The sequence below is a fragment of the Microcebus murinus genome, chromosome 16 (assembly GCF_040939455.1).
Source record: "Microcebus murinus isolate Inina chromosome 16, M.murinus_Inina_mat1.0, whole genome shotgun sequence".
NCBI lineage: Eukaryota > Metazoa > Chordata > Mammalia > Primates > Cheirogaleidae > Microcebus > Microcebus murinus.
The window spans coordinates 57,591,552-57,614,674 of NC_134119.1; the positions used below are offsets into that span (position 1 = coordinate 57,591,552).

Consider the following 23,123-nt stretch of genomic DNA (forward strand, 5'->3'; position numbering starts at 1 on the left):
CTGCAGCCTGAAACTGCTGGACTCAAATGATCCTCCTGCCTCAACCTCCCAAGTTGCTGGGACTACACATGTGCCACTATGGCCTGCCACCACACCTGGCTAATTTTCATTTCCTTTTTTCTTTTTTGAGACAGGGTCTTGCTCTGTTGCTTGGGCTAGAGTGCCGTGGCGTCAGCGTAGCTCACAGCAACCTCAAACTCCTGGGTTCAAGCAATCCTCCTGTCTCAGCCTCCCGAGTAGCTGGGCTTACAGGCATGCGCCACCATGCCCGGCTAATTTTTCTATTTTTTGTAGAGATGGGGTCTCACTCTTGCTCAGGCTGGCCTCAAACTCCTAAACTCAAGTGATCCTCCCGCCTCGGCCTCCCAGAGTTGCTGGGATTACAGGCGTGAGCCACGGCGCCCAGCCTTGGATGTAATTTTTTTATATGAAATTATAATAACGAACAACCTCTCAGGACTGGAAATCAATTCAACATTAAAGGCTAAAAAAAATCTCCAAAGTCTAATTTTTCATGATTGGAAATGTTACCTCTTCCTTGGACAAATGCCGGAATTTTGTCTGGTACCGACTGAGTTCTACGTTCAAACAATGGACGGTCCTTTTCAACCCATCATTTTCGTCCACCAATTCTTGAGCTTGTTTTTGTAGACAAAGTAATTCAGGTGTGGTAACTAGTGAAAAGAATCAATTTTATACTATGAGAAATGACATCAAATTTACCAATATTTTATAAAAATTGCTAATCATCTGCCTTTTCTTCCCCTTTTAGACTCATAGAAGCAGTGAATGATCTATGTGTGTGTGTATGTGTATATATGTATATAAATGAATAAAAGTTGCAAAGTTTTTACTATTGACTAGTCAGCATTATATTGGAAGTTTTTACATGTAAAATAAAATAAAAATTTTAAGTTGAAAAGGAATAGTCATTGTTTTGGATGATATAAAAATACGTGCTTTGAAAAATCATATAGAATAAATGGAGAATGTATTAGAATAACCTTCCCATATAATAGCAATGTTCTATTAGAAAACATAATAGAAAATGGATAAACAAAATAAATAACAGCACAAATAGCATAAAGTATCTAAAATAAATGTGCCTATGACAAGAATTATGCAGGGTCTATATGAAGAGAACTAACACCATATTATTTAAGGCCATAATATTAGTTTTATATAAATGGAAAAAGATACAGAGAAAATACTGGCGAATATTTACATAACCTTAGAGCTAAAAAAGACTTGACACCAAGGGCATAAGTCTTAAAAGAAAAACATCTTGTAGATTTAGCCCACATGACAAAGGGCTTAACTCCTTAAAATGTAAAGAGTTCCTACAAATCAATAAGAAGTGTCTCAACTTAAAGTGGGCAATATTATGAAAGAAAATGATCTGCAAAGGTATGAAAAAAATATTCAAGCTCATTAGTAATGAAAGAAATACAAACTAAAATGCAATTTCTTCCCCCTTTTAACCTATCAAATTAGCAAAGAAAATATAATTCTTATCGCTGGTAAGTATGTAGTGAAAGAGGCACTTTTACATGCCTTCACGGAGATAAAAACTGATGTGAAATATAGGTAAGATACTATGCTAAGCATCAAGTTCCAAAAGAAGTCTTCGAATTTATTTAGCATGACAATAATATTGCAAATGGAATCAAATTTCAACAAGCATAAGGATATTACTGAAAGAAACTTAATATTACAACAAAATAGCACCAACATAAATATCAACGGGTATCACCAACATAAAATATTAACCCTCAAAATAAATAATAAAATGAGGGAAGTCCTGCTTGTTCCTTTAATAGAAGCACCGGGTACTTTCCCCCACCTTCTTGCGATGGTGCCTTCTCAGCCTCTTTTAGCTTTTCCTTCTGTTTTTCCATTCTCTTCAGTTTTTGTTGCAGTTCTTTCATTGCTTGTCTCATGACGTTTAGCTCAAGGCTAAGGGTTTGATTTGCACTGTTCAGGTGCAAATTTTCCTCTTTTAACTCCTCAAACTTTTCTTTGGTTACTTCCATACATCTCTGACGTGCTCTACCAGTAATATCTGAAAAGGCACCAGGGAAAAGTTTAAAAGTATTAATCGCTATTTATAATTTTATATGACGATCACATGTGGCTTTATTCCAAAAACCACGTGAGCAAGGACTTCACGCGGGGCCTGGGGCTGCGTTCTTTGGGCCCTGGAAGGGGAACTGCCCAGGACGGCTGTCCAGGTGAGAAGTCCAATGCCCCCGGCTGGGATGGGGAAGAAGCTGAGCTTCTAGGGCCGGCCGGGCCCGACACTCACACACACCCAATCCCTAGAGCATGAAAGGAGAGGCTGAGAAAGGAGCAAACTCCATGGCTACACAGAAAGCAGGAAGGGAACTGGGAGGAACTGCAGAGGGAAAACAGCCGGGATGAGACTGAAGACGGAAGCCACAGCCTACAATGTGCCGGGGGAAGGGCAGCCACCCGAGGGGGAGTGGCTCCAGGGTCTGCCTTGCTCTGGGGCAGGGGGAGGGACATCAAGTGGCAGGGGGAGGGACACCAAGTGGCCTTGCTCTGGGGCAGGGGGAGGGACACCAAGTGGCCTACAAAGAACTGAGGAGTCGTCCAGTTAGAGAGCGGGAGCAGCAAGGGGTCAACCTGCCCCGGCCAGACAGGGACAGCGGGGACGTGTGTCCCTCACAGGGCAGTAGGTACAGGCTCAGAGAAGCAGGGCAGGCCAGGGGCCGGAGAAAGCCAGGAGGAACAGGAGGCCCCCTCCCCGGGGGCTGGCCACACGGGAGGCAGGCCGAGTGCGACCCGGTGGCCCCAATGGCTTCCCCGCTCAGCAGCCCGAGCCAACAGGTAACCGCATCCCCACATGTGCCAACGGGGACCCTCAAGGTGAGGCCGTGGCCAAGGCCCACCAGATACCTGAGCCAAGAGAAGCACCGAGGTCAAATGAGAGGGGAAAAGGGGGCCGCAGCACGGACCCCAAGACTGGGCTGAGAATAGGCGACATTTTCAGAGCGATGCCAGTCAGTATCTCACAGCAACACACAGATTCAAGCACAAATCGCAAAGAATGAACCCGCGGGCTGAAGTCGGCGCCCCGGCAATCTCCCAGGATACAGCCCCGGGAACACTGAGGTTAAAACGGTGAAAATAACACCAATCTGACATGGAGAACAGAACTAAAGAAAGACTTTCAGACCAGCGACGTGGGACACAACCGTCAGGAATGATCAAAGCCATTCTGAAGGCCACCGTCGCTCCCAGACTGTGCAGGGCCCAGCCACGAAGCGACGCCAGAGCTCTCTGCCGCCAGCCCGGGGCGGAGGCCTGTTTGCACACACCTGCCCACCTGGATCTGAGCACAACCCCCGGGGCCACCCTCACCCCGGAATCTGCGCCCATCTCACGTGGACCCACGTCTGCCACCGGCCTCCAGACCCCCTCTTTTGAGGCAAAAGTGGAAGCTCCGTGACTAACACCTCCTCCCAACTCCAGCAACCAGACAAGAGCAACAGCCTTTACAGGAGAAAGAAAAGGTGATCGCTGTTTTCAGATGAGATTATTCTGGGCAGTCTCCAAACCAGCGTGCTTTCGATCGTGATGAAATGCAAAAGGCAGATACCTGGGGAGGGTGGAGGTTTTTCACATAATGGAGGTTTTTCATCCTAGGGAAGAAAAAAAACCAGAGGAAAGAGTCTCAGCATTTCCCAAAGTGGGCACGAACTGCTAGGTCACTATATACCAGGAATATAAGCAGTTTTTTCCCTTCATTTTGGCTTTTTTTTTTTTTTTTTGAGACAGGGTCTCCCTCTGTTGTCCTGGCTAGAGTGCCGTGGCATCAGCCCAGCTCACAGCAACCTCAAACTCCTGGGTTCAAGCGATCCTCCTGCCTCAGCCTCCCAGGTGTGAGCCACTATACCTGGCCTGGCTCTTGTTCCTAAGTTTGTTTTAGCTTTAGAAACTGTAATGTCCACTGTTTCTTATAACTGAATCTTAAACCTGGAGGGCCTTCCCCTTCTGGTGGCTTCTCTGAAGCGGTAAGGGAAGTCTTGTGTGACCTTCCTTCCTGCCTTTTTGCCTGTGAGTTCAGTGACTGGGTCTTTGCAGGTCTCGTGAGTGACAGGCTGTCAGTTCATGTCCAAAAGCACGTGATAAAGTCACAAACACACAAAGCAAACTCCGATCAGGCCTTTTCTCACTGGGATACCAAAAAAGGACCTACCCCCCACCCCCCATCCACCACAGGGAGGATCATTTTCAAATGCTGAGAAAAGAACGTTAATAAGATCCTGCTTCTCAGTCCCGAACTTAGAGGAAAGGGGCGGCTTTGAACTTTTGTTAACTTTCCCTTACACGTTGGTGTGATATTAAGTTTCTAATTCTTGCTGAAAAAGAGGATACGGTTATAAATTAACTCTACTGAGAAATGTTTAATTTTTAAATTCCTAGGACTTCGCACAATGTAAAACTTGAGCTAGAACTGTTTCCATGTTTGCAAATTAGTTATTAAAATGGTCTACCCATTCTACAGATTATGTAAGTGGTTTCTAACCCTTTAATACACTACTTTCGTTATTCAACTATGGGAAACATGAGTTTCCTCATATCTAAGAGTATTTAAAAGAAATATTCAATAGGAAAGCACTCTTAAGGGAAGTTTTTTTCCCTTATAAAATCTGCTGAGAAATAATGATGGAAATTCCATTTATTGAAAAAAAATCAGTATTTTTAAAAAATAATCTTACCTTTATATTCAGAACAGAGTGTTTATTATCTGATTAAAAAAAAAGAGAGAGAAACTTTTAATGCAGATAATGAAATGACAATGACAGAAGAGCACAGTCACACAAACTGTCTACAGAGCAGTCAAACAAGGCCAGGGACAGGGATAAACTCCGCAGGGTTGTGTGGCCAACGGTCCCAACTGCTCACACCTGCCTGCCATGCTCATCGCTGAGCCCCATGTTGGCTCGTAGGACCCCAAAACGAAGGCCCCACTCCTCGGTGCGACTCTCAGCCCTTCCCATGTGGGCTCCTCCCCGCCTTCCCAACACCCCCTCCCCAGCACCCTGGCTGCATGCTTTGCCCCCACCGCCACCCAAAGGGGCTAAGGCCGGACTCCTCTCTGTAACATCCAACTTGTTAAAAAAAAAAAAAAAAAAAAAAAATAGTTGTTCCTTGGCCGGGCACGGTGGCTCACGCCTGTAATACTAGCACCCTGGGAGGCTGAGGCAGGAGGATCACTCAAGGTCAGGAGTTCGAGACCAGCCTGAGAAAAAGCGAGACCCCGTCTCTACTAAAAATAAATTAATTGGCCAACTAAAAATATATAGAAGAAAATATATATAGAAGAAATTAGCCAGGCATGGTGGCGCATGCCTGTAGTCCCAGCTACTTGGGAGGCTGAAGCAGGAGGATCGCTTGAGCCCAGGAGTTTGAGGTTGCTGTGAGCTAGGCTGACGCCACGGCACTCACTCTAGCCTGGGCAACAGAGGGAGACTCTGTCTCAAAAAAAAAAAAAAAAAAAAGAAAGCTGTTCCTCCTGGTTTCGAACTCCTGACCTTGAGCAATCTGCCCACCTAGGCCTCCCAGAGAGCTAGGATGACAGGCGTGAGCCACCTCGCCCGGCCCATTTTAGCCTTTAGACGATGATTAACCACTAGCATGGATGGAAGGTATTGGGCTTCACATGTGGGACTCAGTGTGTGACAGAGACAGCCTCAGACGGAGCAGAGAGGAGTCGGGCAACTTAGACAAGCCTTGTGCCACCTGGAAATGGCAGGGCGAGTAACTTAGCCGAGCCCCGTACAACCTGGAAGTGACGGGGTCCGGGACCAGACTACTAAAAGCCAGGGCTCCTGATGTGGAAGGCCACTCATTCCAGACTCCCCAGGGTACTTGTTAAAAGGACAGACCTCCAGGCCTCGCTGAATTGGAACTTGGGGGCTGAGCTTCTTCACAAGTGCCCGGGGTCTTTTAATACCCACAACCCAAGCACATGAGATGCAACTCCTCCCTCCCAACTGCCGCCTGTGCTCCACGGTTGTGTCCCCAGGCTTGCGGTGGTCGCTGGCTCTCAGCTCCAAGCCCACCCTCGCTGTCAGCTGGTGTTCTGACATTTCCACCGGCCAGTAGGCGCGGCGACAGGCTTTGTCGGCAGAGGGCGCTAGAGAGACGCTGGAGGAGCAGGGGCTTTGCCTGCTGATTCCAGACCCACCCCCTGCCTGCCTGCCTGCCTGCCTTTCCTTTCCTTTTTGTTCTGGTGGCCACCCAGCAGTGAGCATCTTCTCCCCATGGGTGGCTTCTCATGGAACCCTGTCCCAGCGGCAGGCTCTCAGCACCTCGGCAGACTTTGCCACCAGCCAGCAGGGCACAAGCAAGGTCACTCCCTCCAGCAAGGTCTGGATCTCAGCTCTGGGCCCGGCCCTTCTGGATTTGTTTATTTTTTTTTTTTATTTTTGGAGAGGCTGGCCTCCAACTCCAGGCCTCAAGAGATCCTCCTGCCTCTGCCTCCCCCAGTGCTGGGATTACAGATGTGAGCCACCGCGGCTTGTTTCTTTCTCAGATGCTCTGCATCAGCCCCGCGGGGACAATGGCTCTTCCCTCTGTCTGCCACCCTGGCATTCTGGAGCATTCTCTGTACCCCTTAGCAGGCACTCCTGTTATAATGAATAATTCTTCATATTAGACTTTTCTGTGTTCAAAGTACCATGTGGGTTCTGCCTCCTGGTTAGGCCCTGATGGCCACGCGCTACCTCAGGCCACACAACACGGATGTTAGAGACGGGAGGAGAGATCGGCAGGTATGGGCACAGGAAGGTGTGTTCAGGTCGTATTGAGAGATGAGCAAAGGCAGGTAACAAAATAGCATGTAGCTTATATACACACATGCTCTTAATTGTTAAAAAGTAATCATCTATGGGAGCACAATTACATGTGTTTAGCTTTATATACTGTTTTTTATTTTTATTTTTTACAGCAAGAAAGTATTACTTCCATAATTTTAAAAAGATACAATTTTTACATGAATCTAACAATCAAAATATGCCAACTGACTAACAGGTGTTTTCTGGCCCAGGCTTTACTAGGCTGGTATTCTATTTTCCTTGTGAAATGATTTAAATAGAAGTTTCCCTGAGCCCAGGCAACACAGAGGGTCCCGATTAAGCAGTTATGGGCAGCCCGCTGCACACCTGGTTCTTCTCACTGCTCAAACATAAGCCCCTGGTAGGAAACCGAAAACTGTTCCCTCCCTTTGCTACAATGCGCCAAATTCTCTCGCTGTGCCCAATAGGACATATAAGTGTCCCTGCACTCGCTCATCAGACAAACCCTTCCTCACAGCCCGTGGGCCAGGCCCTGCTCCAGGCACGGGGACAAGCGTGGTGAACCCCACACACGACCTCACTCGTCACTCCGGGGACAGAAGGAAAGGAGCGGGCAGGGCTTCGCAGCCAGAGTCCCCTCCTGCGTCCCCTCCCGGCTGAGAGAGCAAACAAAAGGGGCTCAAAAATGAGCACCGTGTACTTTTAAAGACAACCTAACAGCCAGGCAATCGACTTGCCTTCAGTAAAAATAAATTCCAAGTGTATTCCTAGTTAAAATCACGGAACCGCGCCGTGGAGATCCAACGGCTGTATTTTCCTAGAAAGCAAACAACATTCACTGCCACAAAACGCTGTCGCATCTTATAAGAATTATGGGTGTTCTGTTTACCTGTTTGCTGGGTATGCCATGGTGTGACAGGTGAGCCCGGAAACCCGTCTTGAGTAGAAGTACTCTCATCGTCTTCGCTGTCCACCCCACGGGACAATGGCACCTTTTTGTTACAAAAGACAAAGGATCAAACATGTGACAAATGTAACCTGGATAAAATATCCTCCTAACAGCAATTTCAAACATCTTATTTCCCCACCTCCCTCCAAAGCAGCTAAGCTTCTTCCCTCAGTGAGACACAAGAAGGGCTGGATCAAAGTTCTAAGCCTTAGGAAAAGCCCAAGCGGCAAAGGCCATGTCACCCAAGTTAGCTTGGGCCCCGGAGTGCTTCACCTCCCAGCCGGGCTGCCCTGGCAGCTGCGCGTCTTCACTCCTGCCGGGACCAGCCCAGGAAAAGGGGCCGCCTCTGGCCCGCACTGCACGACACTCGGTCCCGTCCCACCTTGGTACCCGTGCTGTGTCATTAACTTACTGCTGACCTGCCCTGGGCGATCTCTCACCCCGGCAGGCAGCCGTCTGGGACATTCCACGACATGAGGCCACCGTGAGTGCCGTTTCCTAATGGGACGGAACCCCCACCCCCTACGGTCTGTGAGCATCCTGTGTAGGCATCACAAACGGTGGCAGGGCCACAGAGCTGTCCCTTAGAGAGACCCATGGGTCTCTCACCACCCCAGATGAGGTGGTGACATTCCTACTGGCAGGGGCCTGGGAGTTGGGGACAGAGGCTGTCTGAGAGGAAGAGCAGGGAAGCATGAAGCATGTCTCATGTGGCGAACTGCGACTGTGCTCTCTGGGGTGGCTTCCCTCCCGCCACCCCGCTGCTCCAGTACAATCTTGCTGTCGTTGCTTGATGACTTGTGATTTAAAAAAAAAAAAAAAAAAGAACATCTTATTTTTATGATCACCTTGGCTTAGCTGCATGCTGCAGGCAATGAAAGGGCTGTCCCCAAGCCTGGCAGGGGGCTGGTGGCAGGGACCAGCAAGATGCCCACAAGAAGGGGCATTTCGGAGCCAAGAGGGAAGGCTGCTAGGTCCACTGGGTTCAGTGCACAGGGCTCCAACGTGACCCGGGCCGGCACGAGCCCCAGACAGGTCTCCCAGTCCCCGTGTCATTTGATGGGAGAAAAAAGAAACGACCTCTTGCTTTTTGTCTTCCAGAAACAAACTGCCTTGTTTACCCTTGTCAGAGACATCTTGAGCTTCTCGTTATCATCACGGAAATGTGAAACTGGTAAGACTCAAACAGTATCACAAAGATACTGCAAATGGAAAACTGTTGGGCAGTATCTACTGGCACGAAAGCTGATCACACACGTCCCCTTCTGTCATACGCACGTCATTCCTATATACGCACACCAAGGGACACATCTGCGAACGTTCATGGCGGCATTATTCCTAAGAGCCTCAAACCGGAAACAACCAAACATCCATCACCAGTAAAATGAATAAATAAGTGAATGGCACAGTTGTACAAGGGAATGCTATACAGCAATAAGAATGAACCAACGCCTGCTACTCCCAATAAACAAAGACCATCAAACACTCCAAAGAATACACAGCATCTGATTAAATTCACACAATTTTCAGAAAAGGCAAAACTAACCTAAGGTTCTTTTTTAAAGATCTCATCTTGGAGTCAGGACGATGGTTACCTCTGTAGGAAGTGGTGACTGAGAGAAGACGGGGGACTCCCAGGGAACAAGTAATGTTCTCTTTTTTTAATCTGGCTGGTGGCTACTTTATGAAAAATGTATTGAGCCGTACACTTGTGATTTATGTGCTTTTGTGCGTATTTAACAAATAAGTCTATTGAAAACATTATAAGGAATTTGTGATACTTTTCTATAAACATACACTAAAAGGCTTACTTTAGAATTTTTTTTTAACTCCCCAATACTTCTGATTGTGAAAATTCCCTTTGGGAACTACAACTAAACTTGCTGGGTACTGATGGATGGGGAGGAGGAAGGAGGCGGCAGCGGTTCTCGGAAACACTGAGAGGCGCAGGAGGTGTAGACTTGGAGCCAAACTGCCTGATTTGGGTGGGTCTATTCCCTTAATAGTTCTGACACTGCTTCAAAAGAAGTAGGAATGACCTCACAAAAAAGATAAAATTATAAATTATTTACCTCCGATTACAGAATGTCTATAATAAATATAAGGAAGGGAGTTTTACTTCTTTTTTAAGTTAAAATGTACCTCCACGGGCACTATCATCTTCAGAGCAGGTACCACTCAGTGATTAAATAAGCAGTGTTTTTATGCACCACACACCTACTTTTTCATATATATTTAAAACATATTATGAATGTAGGCATATTTGGTAAGTTTCAAACAAAAAAAGCCTTATGCTTAAGAATATTCTGGAAAGACACAAGGATTATAAACGAATTTTAATTCTAAACAGGGGAGATCGGTCACCTGGTCTGAATCCTGCCTCAGGCACAGGTAAGGCTGTGACCTAGGGCAAGGTGGGCTGGGTGGCCTTGGGCAAGCCATCTAAACCACCCCCAGGGGTGTACAGCAAATGAGACGGTTCACGTGAGCTGCCTACTCGCCCCCTCGCTTCCCCCATCCAAACAAAGAGAGACAAAAACAAAAAAACAAAAACTAGTAAAGCTATGGCAAACCGAAATCCCTTTCCAGCTCAAGGGACCTTTCATTCATGACATCTGCTCTTGGCCAGGACCACGTGCACATCATGATGAGAGCTTTCACCTGCTGTCGGTCACTGAAACCCAAACTCCAGTTGCCGGGTTGCACGGGAAAGGGCTTTCCTGTTGACTGGGTCGTGTGGACACACACACAGACCAAGCACACTGTGCTGCCGGTGGGACGGTCAAACGGAACGACTGCCTTTAGGGCAGTTTGGCAATCCCCGGTGTCACCCGCCACACACGGGTACACGTATCAGACGTGTGCAGGGAAACCACCTCTAAGCGTCCATCGACAGGCAAGGGGATAAACAGACCGACATGGATCGGCCTCAGAACTGCTATGCTGAGTGAAACAGCAAAGACGAGGGATAATCAGTAAGGCTTACATTGATAGAATTTAAAAACATAGTACTATAGCTGTTTACTTACACGTGTTAATAGTAAAAGAATAAAAACACTTCTAGAGTACACTCCCAATCCAAGAGAAGACAGGTTTCCAGGGAGGGAGTAGGTAGGGTTGGGAGACAAAAAAGATTGCAACTCTTTTTATTTCTTCCCTCTCCTCCCCCCTCCCCCAATTTAAAAGAGTTTATTCAAGTGAAAAGCTGAGAACAGCCATTCAGATAACACAGACGCCAAAGGAATGGGATGGTCAGTGCTCCAAAGTTAAAAGTTATGGTCTGGCTTATATAGCTGGAAAACAAAGAAATGTAGTAGGATCCTAACTCTGTCTATATAAGGCTGATTTATGAGTTACAACAATCCAATCAGTTACAGTTTGTTTTCTTTCTTTTTTTCTAGCCAAATTTAGCAGTGGGGTGTCGTATATCAACTTTAGTGATACTAAATGTTAGCAAGTTCTGATAACCCACTACCATAGGACCAACCTGTTTCTTTTATAAAAAATAAATAAATAAATAAATCTAGGCCAGGTGTGGTGGCTCACGCCTGCAATCCTAGCACTCTGGGAGGCCAAGGCAGGCGGATTGCTCGAGGTTAGGAGTTCGAAACCAGCCTGAGCAAGAGTGAGACCCCGCCTCTACTATAAAGAGAAAGAAATTAATTGGCCAACTAATATATATAGAAAAGATTAGCCAGGCATGGTGGCGCATGCCTGTAGTCCCAGCTACTCGGGAGGCTGAGGCAGGAGGATCGCTTGAGCCCAGGAGATTGAGGTTGCTGTGAGCTAGGCTGACGCCACGGCACTCACTCTAGCCTGGGCAACAAAGCGAGGCTTTGTCTTAAAATAAATAAATAAATAAAAATTTAAAAAATCTAAAGAAAAAAAGGTCAGCATTTGTTCATTCTAGAGAATGGAAACACTAATGTGCTATATTATTTTCCACTTTTCAAATTTTAAAATAAAACAAATTTTCATACTGTACATGGGTCCTAGAGGCAGACTTGCCTTAAAAAAATAAATAAATAAAATATCTGTCCTTCAAGCAGCAAAGGAGACCGACTAGGCCACTAAAATCTTTCTTCTAAAGGAAAGGCGGTAGCAAGCTCCACTCTAGGGTAGTGGAGGGATACACCTGCCCGGAAACACCCGCCCGCAACAAGCAGCCAGCGAGCACGTGGCCCGGCCCGGGCACCGCCTTAGGGCTCCGGGCGGCGCCCGCCTGTCCCAGGCCTCCTGGCCCTAGAGAAACCCGACTCTGCCCGCGAGCGCCCGTGCATGCTGAGAAACTGACGGCTCGTTCATAAAATACTCCCTTAAGGATTCCTCAAAATAAGCTCCCGAAGACCATTTACTTTTTGAGACAGGGCTTTGCTCGGCAGGCTGGTTTTGCTCCGCAGTGGCACCAACCATCCGCCCCAGCCCGCTGCAACCTCCAACTCCTGCAGCGCTCGGGCATCCTCCTGCCTCAGCCTCCAGGCTGCCGGGACCGCAGGGCGCGCGCAGCACCACGCCCGGCCCCCCGAGACCGTCTAAAACGCGTTTTCCCCACATAAACACAGCCGGCAGAGACGTACCTCCACGCAGCAGGTCTGCACGTAGACGCACCGAGTGGCGCGGGTACAATGGTGGGAAAACGAGGGAGGAGGGAGAGAGGACGGCACCATCTCTGGCCGTTGGAGAAGTGGCGCGCTGCGCCTTCCAAACCCCGGGAGCGCGGTTTGGAAATCAGGACTGGGGCGGCCGCGGGTGCAGCACGGGGGTCGAGTCCCCCCGCGCCCCGCCAGCCAGCCGGGCTGCTGCAGCGCCCACCTGCTAGTCCCGAACCCCAGAAAAGTCCGTTAAAAATCGTGATTCTTGAAAGCGCAAAGGGGGGCGCGAGCCGGGGGCCACCCGTGGTCGTGGGGGGCTTCCCTAAGAGGGGCGGCGGGTCCGGGCCGGCGGGGACCCGAGATCTAGGCGCCTGGGGTTAGAGCTGGGGGAAGGGGGGGGTCCCCGAGTCGGTCCAACCCCAAAGATGCTGGAGGAGGACACGGAGGCGGTGGCGGTGGGGAATGGGGCGGTGGGCGAAGCGAGCACGATCCGGCGGTACTGCAAGGGCACCTTCACGAGAGACCGCAAGGAAACCGCCCATGGGGTCGATTTTCTGGAACAGCAGATGCCAGTGGACGACCAGGACGCCAGGCTGATGCCATATGGGGCACCGCAGGGCAGGAGGAATTGGACTGGGTCACCAAGGCCCACTACCGCGGGGGGCCGGGCCTGCGCGCGCGCTCGTGTCTCCACCGCCGACCTGGGGTCCTGCCAAGCCGCTTCCCGCTGGAGTGGCAGCCGAGGCGGGGGACATCCCCACCCTGCTCGTGCAAAGCAAGCTCGACCTCTTAGGCAGTTCTTGCACACGGGAGGCGGCGGCCCTGGAGAAAAGGCTCAAGTTAGGATTCTACAGAACATCGGGGAAGGGAAGATCTGAACGTGAGCGAAGTTTTCAAATATCCGGCGGAGAAGTGTCTTCAAAGACTCAAACAACAGATAGCCGAGGATCCAGAAATGATGCATTCAAAGAGCAGTAAAAATAAAAATTGGTGGAAGTCACCCGGCTCACCATTCCAGCGCCCTTACTGGGGGAGACGCTGCCAGGCTTAGTTAGACCCAACAAAGAGCCAAGAAAAAAAGAAATCCTTGTAGCAGCTGTAGCATACCCTAAAACGTTTTAGGGACGGAAAAAAATTGAATTACTCAATGCAGTAAGAAATTCGTCCAGCTGTCACGGTATGTTACAGGTTTTTTTTTTTTTTTTTTAAAGCAGACTTTGTACCTACACTGCTCTCTGAAAGCTGACAGCCTTGAATATTATTTTGCAAACGCGTTTCAGGATGTAGAGTGAGACCTCTGGTGGCAAAAGTCACTGCCCTCTGAACTGATTTAAATTTTTTAATATTAGACGAAGCTTCTATTTTTGAGGGGAATGCTGTAAAAATATCAAAAAGCGGTTTTGCTGGATTTTAAATGCTGGAAAACATAGAAATATCTAAAGATATTGGTACAGATTTTAATATTATGGATCAAGGAAAGAGAACAAGCATCCTTTTTCTGAAATTGGCCATCTAGCTTTTCTGGAAAATAGTATTATTGAATCTGAATACTTACAAAAAATAATACTGAAAGTTAAATTCTAAATCTTGCCAGACTGCATTACTGCATATTGTGGCAATGTTACAAGAGCATTATCTGTGTGATATAGAATGTGGAGGTGTGCGTGCATATACCCAATATAGTAGTAAACTGAAAGTCTATACAGTTTTTACGGAGATGTAGATTCTAATAAATTCATTTGTAAAACCATTTATACATTATGTTGATGTTTTTATTTTCAAATGAGAAATTCCAGGCCAGGTGTTGTGGCTCACACCTGTAATCCCAGCATTTTGGGAGGCTCAGGTGGGAGGATCACTTGAAGCCAGGAGTTCAAGACCATGGACAACATAGCAAGACCTCCTTTCTACAAAAAAAAAAAAAAAAATTTAAAAATCAGCCAGATGGGGTGACATGCACCTGTAGTGCTAGCTACTTAGGAGGCTGAGGCAGGAGGATCACTTGAGCCCAGGAGCTTCAGGTTACAGTGAGCTATGATAATGTCACTGCACACCAGCCTGGGTGACAGAGGAAGACCATGTCTCTTAAAAAAAAAAAAATTCCAGACATATATTTTACAAAAATGAGCTTGGATTTAAAAAGTGCTTTGTGCCAAAAATATCAAACCTAATTTTTATAGTGCTTTACTTTCAGAATTTATTTTGCTTATAATTTTTAAAGTAGTTTTCCTTTCTGATAGGGTAAAGAGGAATATAAACATTTTCATGCTAGAGCAGCTCCTAGGTGAGACTTACTGTGAAGTCTTCTGCATATGGCGCCCTGTAAACACGGTGAGCTCTTGCCGTCACAAGGTCGGCCGAAGTCCCTGAGAAGGTACGCAGCACCTCTGCGGTCATTCACGAGGTTCTGTGAGGTGTGGTAGTGCATCTAGCACCTTCCGATGCTAACTGAGAACTCAACTTTGAATTTACAAGATTATGCTGACCATTTATAAAAATGCACAAAAGATGATTATTAGTCCTAATCCAAGTTATCAATCTCGTAATAGCCTGCAACTCTGAGGTATCCTTTGGTTTAAACGTTTTTTGCATGGTATTTTAAGGTTATCACTTAAAAATTTCTATGAACTTCAGTTTGTATAGCACTTTCTCAAGGGCTGTCAATACCACATACAAAATAATTTATATTAAGAAGTGATTTAATACGTAATCATGTGTCAGGGCATAAATTTTGTGACTAGGGACAGTAGCTTTCCAACTAAGATAATTGCATGAACGCCATTAAAAATGATTATCATTCATCAATGGCTTTGTTTTCAACCTATAAACAGCCCCTCCTTTCAATGTACCTGGTTTTCATAGGACTTCAAAATATGTAAAAATAGCATTTCTTGGAAAATATGCCATAAAGTCATTTTTAATTATTTGCACTAAATGTTTTATGTATTTTTTAAGTCTTCCACCTACACCACCCTCATCCTCCCGTCCAGATTAATGCTGAGAACATCACAGAATTTCCTGGGGCATGTCCCTGTGAAGCGGTCAAGAGTAAATGTTCACTTTTCATAATACTGGAATGATCTGGCATTATTTTGAAGTAATATAAAATGTTTATTTTTATGTCACCAGTTGTCGCCACATCCATCGCTGGTAGTGGGATAAGTGTTGGGGAAAAACTCAGTTCCCAACAGTGGATACCTGCTAATGACAGACCTTTTCTACTTTCTTAATATAGTCCCTTTAATTTTTGCAGAAAATATATTTTTGTGACAATTATTCTTATGGTCTTTATCAGCAGAAAAAAAGTCACTATATAATGTGTTGCAGTTATATTAATTAAATGTATGTAGGTAAAAGTGTATTACTTTTCTATATAAAAAATGTAATCTCTGATGTTGTAGTTCCCCTAATATTTGTAATACAATTTTATGTACTTAGTTTTAGCCTTCTTATAAAATAAGAACTAAAGAGATCTTTGTTATACCCTTGAAATTTTAATTTGCATTGCTGTATTTTAAACCTAAACATAATTAATCATTTTAAATAATTGAGGAGGCCTAAATATTAACCACAATGTTAAATAATTTCTCATTTAAATCAATTTCTAAAGCCTTCGAAATTGACATTAATTAAAAGAATTAAGGATCTCAGAGAAAAATTAAGTTTATTACTAACATCTAATGAAACCATGTATATTAAAAAAAAAAAAACTTGTCCAAAATATCAGGTTATCCTGCATTTGTGCTCTAATCTACTTTTTTACTTTATGGCTAATTTTTAGCATACAAACACATAGCTGTAGGGAATAACTGCCATGTTTCAGAGTTTTCCAGTTTCATTTTCCCTTTGCAGTCTCCGCCTAAGAATTAAATCGTCTACATAATAGAACATATAAGGGAATATAGTTAAATATAATAAAGCCAGGTTAAATAGTATCCTTTCCATCTGCCCAAAGTTGATAGCACACACGTACTTTTTCAAAATTAAAGTAGAGCTAACACTACCAAAAAGAAGATGAATGACTTGGATGGTTGTTTCAGAACTTAGCAATGCAGGCCTTGGAAAGAGCTCTTGGTAACACGCACTGCACCGCATCTGCGACTTCAGGGACAGGGACCTTTTCTGAGGACCAGCTGGCCTTAGCACCTAATGTGATGTACGCATCTAACGTAAGATCCTGTTCATTGTCAGCATGCTTTTCAAAACCTTTGGAATAGTCACTGGTAACCCGCAGAGATGTTCCCGTTAACGTATCAATAATGTACCTATATCTCTGAAAACAAAACGAATTGAAGGGTTTCATGAAAGCTTGTTCCACAGGGCAGCTATGTAATGAACAGGAAGATTTATTCAGTTTTAACTGCTGGTTATAATAAATACCATGTTCTATTGTCACTCTCTCTAGGTTTTCACCTATACAGCATGTAAATCTATCACACAAGTGAATTTATCTGCTAATAGAGAATATTTGAAGCCACAGTGGACTCTGAAGTACCCGAAAATGTGCCACCAAGCTCAGCTAATTTCTCTGTTTTTTGTAGAGACGGGGTCTCATGGTGTTGCTCAGGCTGGTCTTAAACTCCTAACCTCAAGCGATCCTCCCACCTCGGCCTCCCAAAGTGCTAGGATTATAGGCGTGAGCCACCACGCCTAGCCTATAACAATCTTTATTAGGTAGTGCTACCTTTTCTTCTCTCTAGAAATATCTATAGATGTTGGTTAATGGTCTTTTAAAATGAAAACTTTCAGCTGTGCTAAGGCAGGAGGATCACTTGAGTCAGTGATTGAAGTTGCAGTGAGCTATGATGAAGTCACTGCACTCTAACCTAGGCAACAGAGTGAGACCTCGCCTCAAAAATTATAAAAATTTTTTAAAAGTTAAAACCTTTGGATATTAAAAGGAAAACAAACCCCTTCTATATTTTTGTTTTTAATAAATAATGTGTTTGTGATTTTGAATGGAAAAGCACTTGTATGTATGGCTATCAGGTTGCAGTTATACTCTCGATCTTAATTTAAAATACACTATTTGGGCCGGGCCGGGCGCGGTGGCTCAAGCCTGCAATCCCAGCACTCTGGGAGGCTGAGGCAGGAGGATCGCTCAAGGTCAGGAGTTTGAGACCAGCCTGAGCAAGAGCGAGAACCCGTCTCTACTAAAAATAGAAAGAAGATAATTGGCCAACTACATATATGTAGAAAAAATTAGCCGGGCATAGTGGCCCGTGCCTGTAGTCCCAGCTACTCAGGAGGCTGAGGCAGCAGGATTGCTTGAGCCCAGGAGATTGAGGTTGCTGTGAGCTAGGCTGACGCCACGGCACTCTAGCCCAGGCAACAAAGTGAGACTCTGTCTCAAAAAATAAAATAAAATACACTATTTGATAAAAATGTCATGAAAGATGAAGTCTAATAATCAAAAAATAAATGCATTTTTCAAAACTTATAGAAAATTAAAAAAAACAACTTAAAAAAGAAATCAAGATCAGCAGAGCATCTGGCAGTGGAGAAATGTAGCTCCTGGAACCCCTCCGTACCCCGGTGCCCTGCTCTATGATGGGACAACGAACGGACCCCTGGCCGAACGGACCCCTGGCCGTGGCAGTGGAGGTCAGCGCTGGTAAAACGCACATGCGCAATAGAACAGAGAGGCACGTGGTGAGCTCAGCACGGCAGCCGCTACTGAGACACGTGCCGATCTTCCCCGCCAGGCACGAGTCTAAAGGCAGGTTGCAGCGTGTGGACTGGCACCGCAAAAGCGACAGGAAAACTGGCTTTCAGGGTCAAAAGAAAAGAGCGGAGTTACCAGGTTTCAGATGGAAATCTACATCAAGAATGGGAAGATGCTCGTCTCTGTCTTTGAAGGTCTTGCCTTTTGCAAGATTAAGGAAGGAGGTTTAGATTTCAGGCTAACCAGAGAGAAACGAGGCTGGACTCGCTGAAAATGATTAGGCCCCAAAGCAAAAGCTACCGCATGCAGAAGAAAAGAAAAGAAATCCTCGCAAATGCACTCCACACAAGTCACTGAAAGTCAGCGCCGAGGTGAACGTCAAGAGGAGACTTTGGAATAGGAGAAACACCTGATTTCTGTGTGGCACGGCATACACGTCCTCAACGCGACCTCCCTCTTCTCTCCGGGCACTGACTTGCCCCGAATGCTCGCAGCTGGATGACACCTGGGACTCAGCGTCCTCTTCTTCCCCATAGCCCAGTGTCTCAAAGGATGGCAGAGAAGTCCTTCTTCCCACCTCACTCTGCCCACTTAGTCTGCATCAGAACATTAGAGAGCAAAACAGAAAGCATTTAACACTTGGCATTGACACACACATATGCATTAAGTGCACTGCCTCCAAGCCCCCACCTCGAATGTGGAATGCATTACGAAACACATAGACGCTAGGAGACTAAACCATCTGCTATCCCATCTTTTTGTACACTCAGAATTTCTTCCTATTTTTTTTCCTGGTTTTTTTTTTCTTTTTTTCTTTTTTTTTTGAGACAGGGTCTCACTTTGTTGCCCAGGCTAGAGTGAGTGCCGTGGCGTCAGCCTAGCTCACAGCAGCCTCAAACTCCTGGGCTCAAGCGATCCTCCTGCCTCAGCCTCCTGAGTAGCTGGGACTACAGGCATGCACCACCATACCCAGCTAATTTTTTCTATATATATTAGTTGTCCAATTAATTTCTTTCTATGTATAGTAGAGACGGGGTCTCGCTCTTGCTCAGGCTGGTTTCGAACTCCTGACCTCGAGCAATCCGCCCGCCTCGGCCTCCCGGAGTGCTAGGATTACAGGCGTGAGCCACCGCTCCCGGCCTTTTTCCTGGTTTTATGTTAAGACTGCATATATACACAACTTGTCTTGTTCTTAATAATTTTATTTTTGTTTTTTGAGACAAGGTCCCGCTCTGTCACCCAGGCTAGAGTGCAGTAGTGTTATCATAGCTCACTGCAGCCTCAAACTCCCGGGCCCAAGTGATCCTCCTGTCTCAGCCTCCCAGGTAGCCGTTACTACAGGCGCACGCCACTGTGCCTGGATAATTTTTAAATTTTTTATAGAGACAAGGTCTCACTGTGTTGCCCCGGTCTCAAACTCCTGGGCTCAAGTGATCTTCCTGCCTCAGCCTCCCAAAGTGCTAGGATCACAAGCATGAGACACTGTGCCCTGTGATTCCTACCTATTAAAATGTTGATTATAAAACTTATTAGGCTGGGCATGGTGGCTAATGCCTGTAATCCAAGCACTTTGGGAGGCTGAAGCGGGAGGATTGCTTGGGCTCAGGAGTTTGAGGCTGCAGTGAGCTATGATAACACCACTGCACTCTAGCCTGGGTGACAGAGTGGGACCTTGTCTCAAATAAAAAAGAAAGGAAGAGGAGAAAGAAGAAGAAAAGAAGGGAAGGAGGAAAGAAGGAAATAGGTGGGAATCGAGCAGCTCTTGTAATGAACATCTATGCACAGATAACCTCTTCCATATTTAGAATTCTATAATACAAACCACCATAAAGTCAAATGGTATGAACATTTTGTGTCTATGTGCATACTGCACAAAATCATTTCTCCAACCTGCAACTGCATTGGTAATAATTTTCTAAATCTTGCCAAAACAATTCCCACTGTCTAAATTCGCAGTTCTTACTGAGACTGAATGTGTATTTATGTTCGAGTCATAATTCCTCCATTACCTTCTATGTTTTAACTTCTATATGATGGGGCTAATCCAGCCCTCCCCCTGGGCTAGCATTCCTCCTGTCCACATTTCTTCTGACGGTCTTATAAATTTATGCTTTCCGGCGAGTTTCAGAACCACTTCCGTTAGTTCTTGTTCAGCCAAAGTATAATTCTTACCAGAAGAAAAACAGGCTACGCTCTAACATCTTACACTGGAGGCAATATTTAAATGTAAAAACCAAAAATAAAAGTACATCCTAGAAGGAAATGTGTTAAGTATTTATATAATGCTTTTGTAGGGAGTTCTTTCTACATTTGACAATAATGACTGAAACTGTAAAGGAAAAGGGAAAAACTGATAGATTTTACTACATAAAAAAAAAAAAACACAGAATCAAAACAACAAAAACAAAACTGAATAATACACATGACGATCAAAAAGGCAAATTTGATCATGTGCTCCCCCCTGCCCAAAAGCCCTTAAAGCCACCAGTGTCTTTTCTTGACTCCCAAGGAAGACACAAGCCTGGGAAAAATGATGTCACAGGCACTGCAGCTTGCCCCGCCCACTCCTTGACCCCGCCCACCTCGCAGCAGTCTCCAGCTAACTGGAGTCCCAGATACAAACGTCTTCCTTCAACTGCTTGCATCTGTCGTGCTCCCTGCTCTTAGTCTGGAAAGCTCATATCCCAGCCCCACAGTGACCATCCCCCCCCCCAGCTGTCCCCAGTTGATTCCTGAACAGCCCTACGCTCCACTCAACTCCCTCTTCCCGAGGATGGAAGTTTCCCAAGCCCCTAGCCCTGTACCACCTCAAACCCAGGCCAAGCAAAAAAGGAAAAGAGATTAAAGAAGAAAGAGAAGGTTACACAGGTGCCAAAGAAGGTAAAATTGGTATGAATGTTTGGGGAGAGACACGTGAGAAGTGACAGACGACTGTCACTGTTCAGGCTGCGGCAGAGAATCCCACCAAGGGCTGAGAGCACCGCTGCATTCATTGGCTCTGCGCTGCCAGGAAAATGACCAGTGCTTTCATAAGTCGCAATTTAACAAGAAGCGCTCCGGAGGAAATTCTCATCCCAGAGCAATAACGTCCCTGGACGGTGTCCCTTTGACACTGGTGATGAAAACCCTGGCGACCGAGACTCTAGCCGTTAACTATACACACGTGCACACACACATGTAGAGACCGGGCTGCTGCCACCCTGAGCGCAGCACAGCCAGCGACACGGCCCCTACCGAAGTCTCAGCTCCGAGGAGGTGGCATAGGGCTCGATGAAGCTGTCCTTTTCCACGGAGGTCGTGTCACTCTCAGACCGGGAGCGTGGCTGGCGAGGCTGGGGGATGGCAACGGTCCGCCCCGTCAGTGTCGTCGCCAGGATGGCTGCAGCCAGGGCGGATCTACGGAGAAAACGTGCCGCTGAGACAGTGAGACACGGACACTCAAGTTCAAGGCTGAACAACAAGCTACGTGGACTGATCAAGGTTCGCCTTCTCTGTTCTACACCCCCGTAGTCTACCACGTGCCAAAGGATAAGCTCATTCCATTCTCTCGTCCACCGTGTGACCAGGTATTAGTGTCATCCCACTTTCTGTAGAAATTGGACAACTTGCAAAGATTTCCTAGCCTCTATATAGGAGGTGGGACCAGATCTCTAATCCAGGCAGCCAAACGCCAAAGCCTCAATGCAAGTAGTTTTCTTATTAAAATGAAAGATCAGGCCGGGCGCATTGGCTCACGCCTGTAATCCTGGCACTCTGGGAGGCCGAGGCAGGCGGATTGCTCGAGGTCAGGAGTTCAAAACCAGCCTGAGCAAGAGCGAGACCCAATCTCTACTATAAATAGAAAGAAATTAATTGGCCAACTGATATATATGTGCATATATAGAGAGAGAGAAAAAAATATTTAGAATATATATGTTATATATATTTTATAAATCTTTATATATTATATATATTTTATAAATTATATATATAATATATTTCTATATATAGATATATATAGAAAAAAATTAGGCGGGCATGGTGGCGCATGCCTGTAGTCCCAGCTACTTGGGAGGCTGAGGCAGGAGGATTGCTTGAGCCTAGGAGTTTGAGGTTGGTTGATGCCACAGCACTCTAGCCCAGGCAACAGAGTGAGATTCTGTCTCAAAAAAAAAAAAAAAGAAAGAAAGATGTAAAAGGACATTTTTAAAACACTTGAAAATTATTCAAACATTTAGGGAGGAGACTGTAACAGGTTTACCCTCCTGCCTGAAGAAAGAAAAACAAAACGATAGAGTTGGAATTGTCCCAGCTCACTGCCTGGAGGAACTTCCATGTCACAGCACAAGGAGCAGGGACTGCAGTGGAGACAGGCGGACTCCCCGAGTTGCAGAGATGGAGCTGAGAGCGGGGGGACAGAACTAGCAGGACAGAGTACCAGAAAGGTGCGATCTTCACAGAGAGAACCCCAAAGATCTGCAGAAGGTCCCCCGAGTGTTCAGCAAAATACTCCTTAGCACATGCTTGTGAAGAAATTATCCAAAGCTGGAGGCAGAACCATCCAAAAGGATTACAGGAACAGTGCCAGGTGCTTACACATGGCTGGGGACCGTGGCTGCTCCCACAGGACAGGAAACACTTATCATTCACAGGACATGGGGTACAGCACTCAAAAAGGTCTGCCCTTAGTAGTGGGGAATAAATATCCCTAGCAGATCGCTGCTCCAGAACCCAACTAATAAGTCATAAACACAGGACTCGAAAGATCAAACTATCTCTGAGAAACTGCATCCCAGAACAAAGGTCAAGATGATTTATAAGAATACAAAACCATCCAGCACTCAACAAGGTAAGATTTACAACAGTGTCTTGTACCCAAAGATAACCAGGCATGCAAAGAGACAGAAAAACGTGAGCTATAATGAAGACAATAATCAGTCAATTGAAACTTTCAAAAATTTTTTTTGCGACAGTCTCACTCTGTCACCCTGGGTAGAGTGTAATGGTGTCATCATAGCTCACAGCAACCTTAAACTCCTGGGCTCAAGCGATCCTCCTGCCTCAGCCTCCCCAGTAGCTGGGACTACAGGCACACCCACGACGCCCAGCTG

General features: G+C 45.9%; 1 protein-coding gene across 1 annotated transcript in view; it reads right to left on the minus strand.

Annotated features, from left to right (window-relative positions):
- The window catches only part of CEP89 (centrosomal protein 89), a 51,896-nt gene that overhangs the window by 23,814 nt on the left and 4,959 nt on the right, over positions 1–23,123 (minus strand). Inside the window, exons 3-9 of the mRNA XM_012775156.3 lie at positions 21,268–21,429; positions 18,443–18,629; positions 7,717–7,819; positions 4,746–4,774; positions 3,623–3,665; positions 1,844–2,062; positions 532–674 (exon numbers count right to left, since the gene is read on the minus strand). Coding sequence (XP_012630610.2) covers positions 532–674; positions 1,844–2,062; positions 3,623–3,665; positions 4,746–4,774; positions 7,717–7,819; positions 18,443–18,629; positions 21,268–21,429 — 886 coding nt within the window. The remainder of the gene's footprint in view (positions 1–531; positions 675–1,843; positions 2,063–3,622; positions 3,666–4,745; positions 4,775–7,716; positions 7,820–18,442; positions 18,630–21,267; positions 21,430–23,123) is intronic.